At 23.7% G+C, this 12,908-nt stretch overlaps 2 protein-coding genes across 10 annotated transcripts in view; both read right to left on the reverse strand.

The window, feature by feature from the left end:
- Sytbeta (Synaptotagmin beta) overlaps window positions 1–651 on the reverse strand; it is a 46,226-nt gene extending 45,575 nt beyond the window's left edge. For 5 of the 9 annotated variants that reach the window (XM_089179727.1, XM_089179724.1, XM_089179721.1 and 2 more), the window contains exon 1: window positions 114–647. Coding sequence is in view for 1 of the 9 variants with exons in the window: in XM_089179720.1 (XP_089035846.1) it covers window position 114 (1 nt within the window). In the remaining 8 variants the exon portion in view is untranslated. Of the gene's footprint in view, window positions 1–113 lie in introns of all 9 variants that reach the window. The other 4 variants (XM_089179728.1, XM_089179725.1, XM_089179726.1 and 1 more) reach the window with 2 other exon arrangements.
- A 2,594-nt stretch (window positions 652–3,245) lies between these two features.
- Window positions 3,246–11,631, reverse strand: LOC149033433 (uncharacterized). Its single transcript, XM_089179729.1, has 3 exons — window positions 11,465–11,631; window positions 8,398–8,761; window positions 3,246–3,432 (listed from the first exon to the last, which is right to left on the reverse strand). Exons 2-3 carry the CDS (start codon window positions 8,677–8,679, stop codon window positions 3,370–3,372), a joined length of 345 nt encoding a protein of 114 aa, XP_089035855.1. The 5' UTR covers window positions 8,680–8,761; window positions 11,465–11,631; the 3' UTR covers window positions 3,246–3,369.
- Between the last annotated feature and the right edge of the window lie 1,277 nt (window positions 11,632–12,908).

Here is a 12,908-nt window from a genome sequence, read left to right on the forward strand (position 1 = left end):
GTAACATATAATTTAACAAAAAGTAAGATCATGAATAAAACTATATAATAATATATATATATATATATATATATATATATATATATATATATATATATACTTGAAATACCTACTATATATGGTATGTATCCTTTGAAAATAAGTTTTAACGATTGTTAATAAAATTAATCAGCTTTTCTCCTTGATAATTAACAATAGCAGCAGCAGCAACAACAACAACAATAACAAACATAACAACGATATAATATTATTATATTATAAAGTCTTCCTTTCTTTGTCTCACTAATGAGATTATTATCATAATAATATAATAATAATTACTATTATTGTTCTCACACTTTGAAACGATACCACAAGATATCAAAAAATCAAGATAGAAATAAAATAGTCAGATAAAACTTGTCTTTGGTGGTAAACAACTCTCTTGTTTTGTTAAATTTCGAAGGTATTTGGAATTATATAAAAAAATAAATAAAAATAAACAACAAGAAAAATGCACATACGTAGGTGACACAGATAATAACCCGTAAATACTATATATGTATATAAAGTTGAGAGATAAAATGCAACGTTTGTATCACCACGAGCTGATGAAAGCAGACTAACGTTCTGCCTCTATCTAAGCCTGGGCTCGTGTGCAATCAGAAACGGCGAACATGGTTGGAGGTGGTGGCAGTCCTGGTAATACTAGTGTATTGGTTTGTTGGTATTGGTGATTCTCCTGGTGGTGGTAGTAATGGTGGTGGGGTTTGAGGGTGGGAGTTTCAGCTTAAAGAGTGAGTGAGAAAGAGATCAAAGAAAGTAAAAAATAAAAGTAGACGTAGAAGAAGAAGAAGAAGATGAAGGGAGCTTTGCTTCGACTAGGTTGAAAAAGGGCTCACTATTGTAGAAAGTTAGAAAGAGAAAGATAGAATAACGTGCGTGCGCCGCAACAGGTTACACTCTCTCTCTCTCTCTCAACCCTTTTTTGATACGCTCCTGGATACGTTCCACAGTCTCTACGTCATGATCCTTCTTCTTTCTTCCTCTTTTATTCTTTAATTTTCTTTTTTTTCTTTATTTACCCCTACGCTCTTCCCAGCCCTTTACATTTCTCCCTTTTTCTTCCCTTATTCTTTTCTTTTTTGTTGTTGTTCTGTTTCCAAGTCCTATTTATTTATTTTGTCGAAGACTTCAATCACGTTTCTTTTCTTTCTACTTCAACCAATCCCCACCCTCATTTCTACACTCACCCCTATCCTTCATCTCCTTACTTATCTTATTTAAAATCTTTTCACCCCCCATTTCTCGTTTTTATCTTCTTATTTCTTTTACTTGTCCTGTCTGTTTGTCTCTTTTTTTGTTGTTTTTTATTTTTTATTTTCATTTTGTTTTTTTTCCCTTATTTTTACCAAATCTACTTATGTCAGACCTTCCTATTTACTTTGAATATTTTTTTACCCTCTTATATTTGAATCCGTCTTATCGATTAATAATTTTCTTTTTTTTTTTTCTTGATCGTTTTCCTGCTTACTTTCTCTATCTATCTATCTATCTATCTATCTATCTATCTATCTATCTATCTATCTATCTATCTATCTATCTATCTATCTATCTATCTATCTATCTATCTATCTATCTATCTATCTATCTATTATTATTATTATTATTGTTATTGTCATTGTTATTGTTATTTTGTTGTTTCTCTGTTTCATATTACGTTTTATTACATTTACTTTTCCTTATATATATGTGTATATAAATTTAATGTTATTATTATTATATATTATTAACTTTATATTATAAAATATAAAATAATAATATATATCATTGTTTTATATTATAAACAAGTATTATATAAATATTTACTATTTATAATATTTATTATAATATTAATTATAATTTATATATAATATAATAAAATTTATAAAAAATTTTTTATATAATTTTTTTATATATATTTTATTTAATACATGAATATATCTAATTTTTTTTCCATTTGTTCTTTTGATCTTATGTTAAATCTTTTACCATTTTCAATATTACAATTTATTATTTAAACTTTTTTATTCACAATCTTTAATGTATTTAACGTGAATTTAATTAAGATTCTGCGTTCTTTTCTTTCTTTTTTTTTCCCTTCCATTATTTCTTTCTTTCTCATTTCTATTTTCTCTTCTAAATTCTATTTCTCTCTCTCTCTTTCTTTAATTTTCTAGGTCAAGCTTGATTATCGAACGATTTCTTATACAGCAAAAGAGATATATATATGTTTTCCTTACCAATATTATTCATGTTTCCATTTGATTTTTTTACTTTCCAAAGGGTACTAGGCGAAGGACGAAATATTCTATGATAGTTTAAATCGATTTTTAGATAAAATTCTCCATATAAGCTGTTTAAATATCAAAAAGACTAAATGGAAACTTGTTAAAATGTTTCGTGGAAAATAACGTCAAACACATGGTTATGATAAAGAAATATGTTTCGTGTTATTTTAATAAAATATTCCTTCCATTTTTTCTCTTCTTTCTTTCTTTCATTTTATTTTCTTTGATATATATGCAAATATTATGAAAAGTAAAAAATAAAATTGATTTACGAGTGAAATAAATAACTATTTTTCTTTTTCGATAAATTCTATTTCTGTTATAAACAATAAATACGTATAAAAGGTGGACAACAAAGAATTTCAATAGAAAACTAGTAAAACTGTTCAATTCAATCTTATTTAATGTCACGACGATTTATTTATTAAAAAAAAAAATAGGATTAAATCGAAGAAAAAAATTAATTCTTTTTGATTCATTCGAACAATATTACTTTTAAAATAATTGTTTAACGATTCAAATGAAATCATTGATTTATTTTGTTATAATCGAGAAAATATAACTCAACAATAATTTTATTAATAATCAATATAATTTTACACTTGTTACTATGTAAATGAAAAATATAACTATATCATTATATTATATTTTAATTTAATAAATATAAAATTATAATTAAATTTAATACATTATTAATATATATCATATTAATATAATATTTAATTAAATATAATATATAATATTATATATAATTTAATTTAATTTAATTTTTTATTTTATATATATATACATTTATTATACATAATTTTTTTTTTGTTATTATATTTTAATTTAATAAATAAAATATAACATATAATATAATAATAATATAGAAATATATTTTCTTTTTTTTTCTTAATTAAAAAATTAACGAGAATATACGTCAAAGAACAACGGTGCATTTATTTTCTATATTAATTGATATTATTTACGTTAAACATTTTAACATGAGAGTAATGTCACTTGACGATAGGCAATCATATCAGATATGTCGATAATGTAGTTTCCTTTCTTTTAAAAGCTACCTATTAGTTGATTGTCGCTTATTACATGATTGTACGAACGTATTGCCTATTTCCAGGCGCTAAATAGTTTATAAGAATAAATATATATTATTATTTTTATTACTATTTTAGTAAACATCTAAACTAAACATTTTTTTATAAACTTTTTCATTCATTTTTTCAATTTATATGAACAAGTGAAAGTTTGATATTTGAATATCGATAATCAATATTAATTTTCGAAAAATCTAATAAATATTTTCGTTTCTATATTTTAGTATCCCAAAATATAAAAAATAATAATATATATAAATATACATATAATAAAAAAAACATTAAAATTAATGGTACAACATAATTGTTATTAAATCTTTTCAAAAAAATGATTAAAAATAATTCTAAATAATTTCGTGAAAATTTTATAATGCCGTAAAGTACAAGCTGCTTTGTTAAAAAAAAAAAATTGAAAAATAAATCAAAATAAAACAAAAATAAATTAATATGAAAAAACTTCAAATATAAAAATGAAAGAAACAAATTACTTTAGAGAATATTATTACTTTGGAGAATATTTGACTGGAAATAATATTTGTTTTATGCGAAAAGGGCACGATGAATGGCAATGATAATTGACGAATTTTGAAAAATGTATTTCATGCATATATAAAATATATACATATGTATATATCTATATTAGGGTGGGTCAAAAAATCAATTATTTTTTTTTTCACAAATGCCACGCAAAATTGGTTGGTAGACACTTTAAAAAAATTCTCACCATTTATGAGCTCTTAATTTTAATAGAAAGATCCTCCGCATCGCAGTTTTTTATTTTTTTCTCAGTCCAATAGAATAAAATTCATACCTCATCATTAATTGATCGTACAGAAAAATGTTCTGACAAAATTTTGTAGGAAATTTAATGCTCTACAAAAAAGGTATGTTATATTTTTTCCGTAAACCTCACCATTTGAATGATATTGAAGATTTAAGTTTGATTATTTTAAGACAAATTTCATTTTTGTTTATGAATTTTATAACTCGACAATAAATGACTATTATAAAATGCGCAATACAAATTTTTGTAGGAAAATAACTGCTCTATAAAAATAGTGTCTTATGTTTTGGTGATTTAATTAAGCGTTCAAAAGATATTCAGAGACTGAAATCAGTACACATGAAAGTTTGATGATGAATATCTTTTGAACGCTTAATTTAATCACCAAAACATAAGACACCATTTTTATAGAGCGGTTAATTTCCTACAAAATTTTTCCAAAACATTTTTCTGTACGATCAATTAATGATGAGGTATGAATTTTATTCTATTGGACTGAGAAAAAAATAAAAAACTGCGATGCGGAGGATCTTCCTATTAAAATTAGGAACTCATATTTGGTGAGAATTTTTTTAAGGTTTCTAGCAACCCATTTCTCCGTGGCACTTGTAAAATAAAAAATAATTGATTTTTTCGACCCACCCTAATCTATATACATGTTTTACGTAATATCGTCAGAAAGTTATGAAATAAATCATTCTATTTTTGTGCAAAATTGGAAAACTTTTTTTTTTCAACCTTTATACTTAATATTATGTTTGTCTTCCTCTGAATGTCTCTCTCTCTCTTTATCTCTCTTTTCGACGGTCATCAATAAAAACGTTTCAAAAACATACGTTTTGTCTCTCTTTCTCTTTAACAAAACGATTTTCGGCAACCATTGATGGAAATGTTAAAAAACACACTCATGTTTTATCTTCCCGCCCTTACCATTTTTTATCTCTATTCTCTCATTGTTTGTTTTTTATTTTATTTTATTTTTTTTTTGTTATATCGATACACTTTAAGGTAAATATATATGAAATAATAAATTTAAATATAACAGGATTTCAAAAACAATATGTAATATCTCTAGTAGTTTTGATTTCAATTATGTTTCTCCATTTAATTTTAGAAATATACTTTATTAATTGATATTTTATATTAGGGCTGCCCCGCTTCGCGTTGCTGTGGCTCCCAATCAGTACGATACACACATCTTTAAGTCAACGAATTACCTTATACCGCCATCTTTTAGAATCTTATCGAACTAACAGAGATAATCATGACTCTTTGTTAATAAACAAATAATTCGCGACTAATAAAATAATATTGCGATTATAAATTGAGATATAAACTATTCCATCTTTCAAGTTGGATGAAACTGCACACAGTGTGAAAAATTTTATTAAAATCGGTTTAGTAGTTTAGGAGTCCATTGCGGACAAACAACGTGACACGTAATTTATATACATATTAGGATATACTCGTATATTTATTAATTTATTCATATTATATGTATATAATATTTATTAATTTATCAATAATATATAATATGTATAATGATAAATATTATTTTTCAATACAATTATTTTTTCTTTATTTAATTAAAAAAATTTACTTTATTAATTTATATAAACTATCATACACGATTGCGTACCAAGAGTTTATTTGTGCGAAAGTATATTATACGTTTTTAATTAATTAAAAATTTTTTTTAAATAAATTTTCTTTTACTTTGATATTTATTTATTTTTATTATTATTATTTTTTTTGTTTAAGGTAATTCAATAATCATAATTTTTTTAAGTGAAATAAACAAAGGCCCCTTAACTCGATTTCTCATCCTCTTTTAAACTCATCTGCTAAAAAGGTTTTTGTTTTTTAATTTTTTTTTTTTACTTTCCTTTTATTCTCTTCCTTTCTTTTCTCTCTCTCTCTCTTTCTTTCTCTCTCTCTCTTTCTTTCTCTCTCTCTCTTTTTCTTTCTCTCTTTTTTTTTCTATACATATATATATATATATATATATATATTATTTTTTTTTTTTTTTCTTTTTCTATATACGTTGCGATTGAAAGCACGTTATATTATAGTTCGGTCAGTCGTAGAGTGCTGCTATATCGATCCAAATTCCGGAATATATATTCTCTGTTAGAACCTCGAGAATGGTTTCCTGTGCGTTTACACACTCACATGGACATGATTGCGTGGCTGTTACGATAAGTGCGATAAAAAATTTTACGTTCTCCAATTCTGATCAAAATCTAATGTAAGATAGATTTAATAAATACATGAACGAATCAAGATAACGATAAGTTATTTGTTTTTTTAAATATTCGTTAAACGATTTCAAAATAAAATTGTAAAATTACATTTTATTATTTCGATCAAGTATTATAATTTTTTTTTATTAATAGAAAGACAATAATTATGTTTATTTATTTCAGATGTAAATAGTTATAGTTTAATATGGATATAGAACACATGATTAAAAGTTAAACTATAATTTGCTTATTAGAAACAACCTCGACTTACTTAAATTTAGATTTTCTGGCAAATAACATGTTGTTTGTTTAGGTAATGTTAATGTTTTTTTTATTTTTTAACTTTGATATTAAATTCTTATAAAATTATCAAGGATTTTATATGGCATATATAAATACGCGTATGGAGTTTGATTAATATCAATTTATTATTAGAATCCTATGAGTACTTCAATATATTTGTATACACTCGGGGATAGAATAATAATAATAATAATAATAATAATAATAATAATAATAATAATAATAATAATAATAATAATAATAATAATAATAATAAAAATAATAATTAGATTTTATCAATGCATCGACAGTTTCGCGATAGATGAAAATAAATTTATTATATTTGATATGCCCTTTAATCTAAAATGTAAATTATAATAATTATTAATAAATTTTAATTGATGTTATATTTAAATAATTATTTAATCAAATATATAATGTAATTATTTAATATAATTTATTATACTTTACTAATATATTTATTAAATATGTATATTTTATTATTATTACATTTAATATTCATTTTATTTATATACAATTATTTAATCAATTAATTAACTTCGCTGATATGAAAATAATGTTCAAAATTAAAACTATTATCTTAAATAGATAATACAAAAAAATACTGACAGTTCTATTTTACTAATAACGAATAATATAATCGACAAACCTTATTTAGTCGATAATATAGAAACCTTTATTTAAAAAAGCAAATCTGTTTTATCATCTGTAGATATTTTCAACGTTTCTTGAAAATTCAATAGTTTTTAGAAACGACAGTGTTTCTATATATTTAAAAAAATTTATATAAATTTTCTATTTGTGTATACACAATTCTAGATATTAATAATACAATATATTTTAATGGAAATTTATTGATAATTGCCTAGAAGTAATTGACAGTAATAAACGAACAAATATAATTGACAAAACGAGAATCCTTTAACGAAAGATTGAATTTTCGATATGAAATTGTATTAAAACACAATCTACGAGTTTGCGGTTACGAATTAACATGAACAAATCGTTATCAATTAAACTAATTTAACAACGAGAATCAATATAATTTCTTAATATACGTTTAAGAATTTCAATACACATCTCAACAGTGAACAAATTTAAAAATAAATTAAAAAAAAAACATGTGTGCATATCACACAAGTTAGAAGTGAGACCTTCAAATAAACAAGTTTGGAGGATAATTTATTATATAATATTATTATAATATTTTTTGTACTTTTAATTTGTAATTATTTATTTAATTAATAATTTAATTATAAAAATGCTCGTCAGTTCGTATGCAACCCACCAGACACACTTTGAAAATGTTGCTTGCGAGTGCCATCTACTGGGACGGAATTTTTTTCCAGTCAAAACTGTTTATACACGTATGTATGACGGGTTGCCTATCTATCGGTCAGGAAAAAATTCTGTCCCGAAAGATGGCGCTCGCAAGCAACATTTTCAAAGTTTGTTTGAAGGGTTGCATTCATACAGGCGCACATTTATATAATTAAATTAATAATTAAATAAATAATAAAACATTTTAAAAAATGTTTGCAAATCAAATATTTTTATAAATAATGATAAAAATTGAACTCCAATATTGTAATTAATTTATGCATTTTAAAAAACTTTTCACTTTAAAAACACTGATATTGAATAGAATTGAATATACTTACGGTTGGTTGGACAGCATAGTAACTTTGTTGTGGTTTTTTCCAACAATCCAAAACATAAGAAGAAGTTGAATTGTCCCGACAATAATTTTCATTAAATTCTGATGATTTTTCGTTGTTTTTATTCGCTTTGGGTGGATCTGGCCATCGATCAAGATTACTCCAATATTTTCCTTTACGTTTAAAAGCGTAATATCTGTAGACAACTATAGTCACTGCCACTACCAAAGCCAATCCTGTACCTGCAGCTGCTCCAAGGACTGCTGAAGAAACCATTGAAACCATTTCTCGTCTTTCTTCAATACACTCTTCAACTTCCCTTTATCCTCGTTTTTTTTCTCCTTCGTTCCTTGGTATTTTCCTGTCTCTGAAAGCAAAATGAAAAAGAAAAAAAAAAGAAAATAATGTAAGTTGTATTGGATGTCGAAAACAGCTCTCGATTGATTACGACGGTAAACTTGTTTGATTAAAATTCTTTTTAAGTTATATATATATATATTTATGAAATATTAATTATTAATACAAATGTTTAATTAAAATAACTTTGTCGTTTTTTAATTACAATGCTAATTTAAATATTCATTGAAAGTTTTTTTTTATAATCTCATTTCTTTTATTTAATCTTCTAAATACATTTTTTCTGTATCTTTTTTTTTATTGTAATATCGTTTATTTTTTTTTGCATAGGAACAAAAGAAATCAATCCTTACTTTTGTATTCTTCCATTTTTTTTTTTTATATTTTTATTTGTATTTTATTTTTATCCAACATGTGTGAAGGGGTTTTATCTATTATTTTTCTTTTTCTCACAAGTTTTACTTTATTGTTTGGCTTTTTCAATTCATTTTATTTTCTTTTTTTTTTGGAAAATGTAGTGTTCTTGAGATTTACAGACGAGTAAAATTATGTTGCAATTCCCAGAGGAAAGAAAATGAGGATAACAAGGTTACATGCATAAAAGTTGGCGAGAGTGTCATACTATTTTTCTTCGATTGTTCCTTTTTTTCTCTTTTTCTTTAAACGTCTTGGTGTTTTTAAAAATTTTAGTGTAAATGAAATATTTTAGTGTATATAAAATACATGAACATTAATATTGTTAATGTAACGTTTCACGTGAAACAAATTATAAAATAGCATGGAATTCTGAATATAAAGGGATTACTCTTAGCAGATGATGTTTGATTATTATGCGAATAATTTTTGTATTTCTGGTATATTATGATTACGAAGATGTTGCATATGTGAGAAATTAATTATCCTTCTTTGTCCTATCTGCCAATACCTTAAATTGATTTTAACCAAATGTTTTAATTTCTTGATAAATAATTATTTAATCATTATTCATCAATCTTATAAATGATTTTTTAATAACATGATAAATAAATAAATGTATTGACAATGAATAATCGAAAAATGAAACTAATGTTTGACCAACAAAAAAATCATATTTTTGTTATATTCCTTCATTTTATTTCTTCTCGTTTTGTTTTTCAATTATAATATGGTCAATAAATTAATGTATTGAGAATGAATAATCGAAAAATAAGACTAATGTTAAAAACAAAAAATCATTTTTGTTATAATCCTTCATTTTCTTTTTTCTCGTTTTGTTTTATTTTTACTATTAATCTTCTCTCATTTATATATTTAATTTTTGTCTTTTTCCTTTTTTTTCTTTTTCTTCTTGTAATATTTTTCTTCTATCAACATTTATTTTTATATTTAAAAAGTATGACACGCTCTCCCAATGGCATAGGCGTCATTCACGCTCAAGCGAATATCGCAAGCTTTGTGTTATTCGTATTATTGGTTGAACGTGCAATTAAACTCGTCTGGCAATATCATCATTAACAACGAGTGTATAAGCTCGTTACGACGTGTTTAATAGATTTATCTTTTATATTACTATCATTGAGTTGTTATTATTTTTATTAACGGATGAATAAAAAGAATCCAAAAATAAATAAATAAAAAAACAAACAAAAAAGAAAAAAATTAACTTTTAATTATTTTTTAATTTAAAAATAATTAAATTAATAATTAATTTTAAATAATAATATATTATTTAAAAAATAACTTAATTATTTATTTAATTTTCTATCTTTTTCTCTCCCTCTTCTATTTTCATTTATTTTTATTTATTTTTATTTTTGTTTTTAATGAAACATTTAATCCACTCTCTCTCTCTCTCTCTCTCTTTCTCTTTCTCTATTTCTCTTTCGTATTTCAATGATAACGCACAAAAACGTTGATAACGCATAGTATCGATTTTCTCACAGATTTTTTTATCTTCCATTTGAGATTAGTTATCGCCATAGACGAAGGGATTATAATCATCTCGTTGACTTTTTTATACCGTTAATTCCTCCTACGATTTGTCTAATCTGTGTTTTGACGATTTTTCATTTCATTTGGTAAACAAAAAGATTAAAAGAAAAGAAAAGATACAAATATGAAATTTCGCGTTAGTTGAGAATTTATTAAGTAGTAAAAGTCAATGGTACGATCAAACGAGGAGTGGATAATAAAAGCTGTGATGTAGTAAGACTAACTTCAGTAGTAAAGGTCAACCACGATCGATCAGACATCTTTGTTTTTCTCATAAAGATGAATAACAAATTTGAAATATTAAAAATTTTAAAAATTAACAAAATTTTGTGATTGTTGTTTAATGTAATTTATAAAAATAATGTTGATTAAATTTAAAATAAATTATATCTTTTATTGATTGAGTTTTTGTCACTTTTTTTGATTGATTGTGTTTTTTTCCTTTTATTGAGTGATTTGTTTCAATTTAATTATAATAATACTAACACTGAAAAGATTGTTATTTAATTATTAACTTACAACAAGAAAAATAAATTTATTAAAAAATAAAAAGATAAAAATTTGACATGCATCCTTATAAATAATAAACATTCATAAATAGAATGTATTAATAATTAATAAAAAATTAATAAATAATAAATATTACTAAATATTAAATGTAATTAAATTAACGAGATATGAATGAGGGGGTGAAAATCATTGACTTATTCTACTTAAATATATCAAAAATGTAATTTCTCACAATGATGAAAGTTCGCGTGTGTTCCAGTTGGTATTTTTGTTCACCAATTGTAAAAAATATCTCTCTTAATATTTTCTATTGTTTCTTTCAAATATATAAAATGAAAGTGGATGAAAATTTGGCGGGCAAAAATGTTGGACGAATAAGGAACGATCTTATCTCGCGTCGCGGCGCACTTGGAACTGAGGACCCTACGCGCCGTTCAGGGAGAGGCTGTGCGAAAAGGGAGTGTTGTTAGAAGAGGGTAATGAAAGCGAATGAGTGAGTGAGTGAGTGAGTTGACAGAGTGAATATGTGAGCGAATGAGTTAGTGTTCAACGAAGAATAAGAAGACAATAGCTGGGAAGAAAAAGAAAAAGAAAGGATAGAATATAATATGTGTTGAGAGAATATAAGAAGAATGAACGAATTATAATAAAGAGAATGGCAGCAATAAAATGATCAAATTAATAATAGAAAAAAGGAAATTGAAGTGGGACAAAATAAAAACGGAGGGGAATAAATGATGCGATAATGAACGAAATAGGGACAAAGAAATAATAATACAAAAAATAAATTAATAGTAAATATAAATAATATTATGTGTGTGTGTGTGTGTGTGATTAGAATTAATAAAATTATTAAATTTTATTTATTCTAATTTTATTTTATTTATTTTATTCTTTATATTATGTTATTATGCTATATATTAAATATTATATATTATAATATATAATAATTAAAATTATAAAAATAAATTGTGTAATATATAATATAATATATATTATTTTATATATATAATATAAATAATAACTAATAATATAATAATAATATAATAATATATAATAGCATAATATATAATAATTAAAATTATAATTAAATTGTGTGTAAAATATAATATAATATAATATATATATATAAAGATAGAATTGATGAATTTTTCTTTTGCATATATATATTATATTATATTAAATTATTTTGTATAATATTATATATATTGGGGCATTCCACGTCAAATCGACCCCTTTCGATTTAGCTGAAAGTTTTTTATCCTTTTCTACCCTATAAAAAACAATTTTCAGAATTTTTAAAATTTTTTTTACCAAACCCAAATAAAATTATTAATTTAAAAAAAATTGCTCTTTTTTTTTAAAATGGCTATAACTTTCTCAAAATTCAACCTATTTGGACATTTTTTGTTTTAAATTTTTATTTTTAAATGTACTTTTCAGAAAAAAAATACAAAAAAATTTTAAAATTATAAAATCCATGAAATTGTCGCATTTTGTGAGAAAAACTGTTATTTTCTCGAAGTTCGCCATTTTTCATTTTTTTTTATTTTCTGAAAAAAAAAAACTTTGACTAATTCTGCGATTATCCCCGCCAGTCCCAGAGTGGGCCGAGTTTGTTTCCTATTTTTTTTATTTAATTGAAAAAAAACCTTTTAATTTTCAAAATTTAAAAT

Source organism: Polistes dominula, unplaced genomic scaffold (assembly GCF_049000335.1).
Source record: "Polistes dominula isolate Pdom_NZ unplaced genomic scaffold, Pdom_raw_medaka contig_27, whole genome shotgun sequence".
NCBI classification, from domain to species: Eukaryota; Metazoa; Arthropoda; class Insecta; order Hymenoptera; family Vespidae; genus Polistes; species Polistes dominula.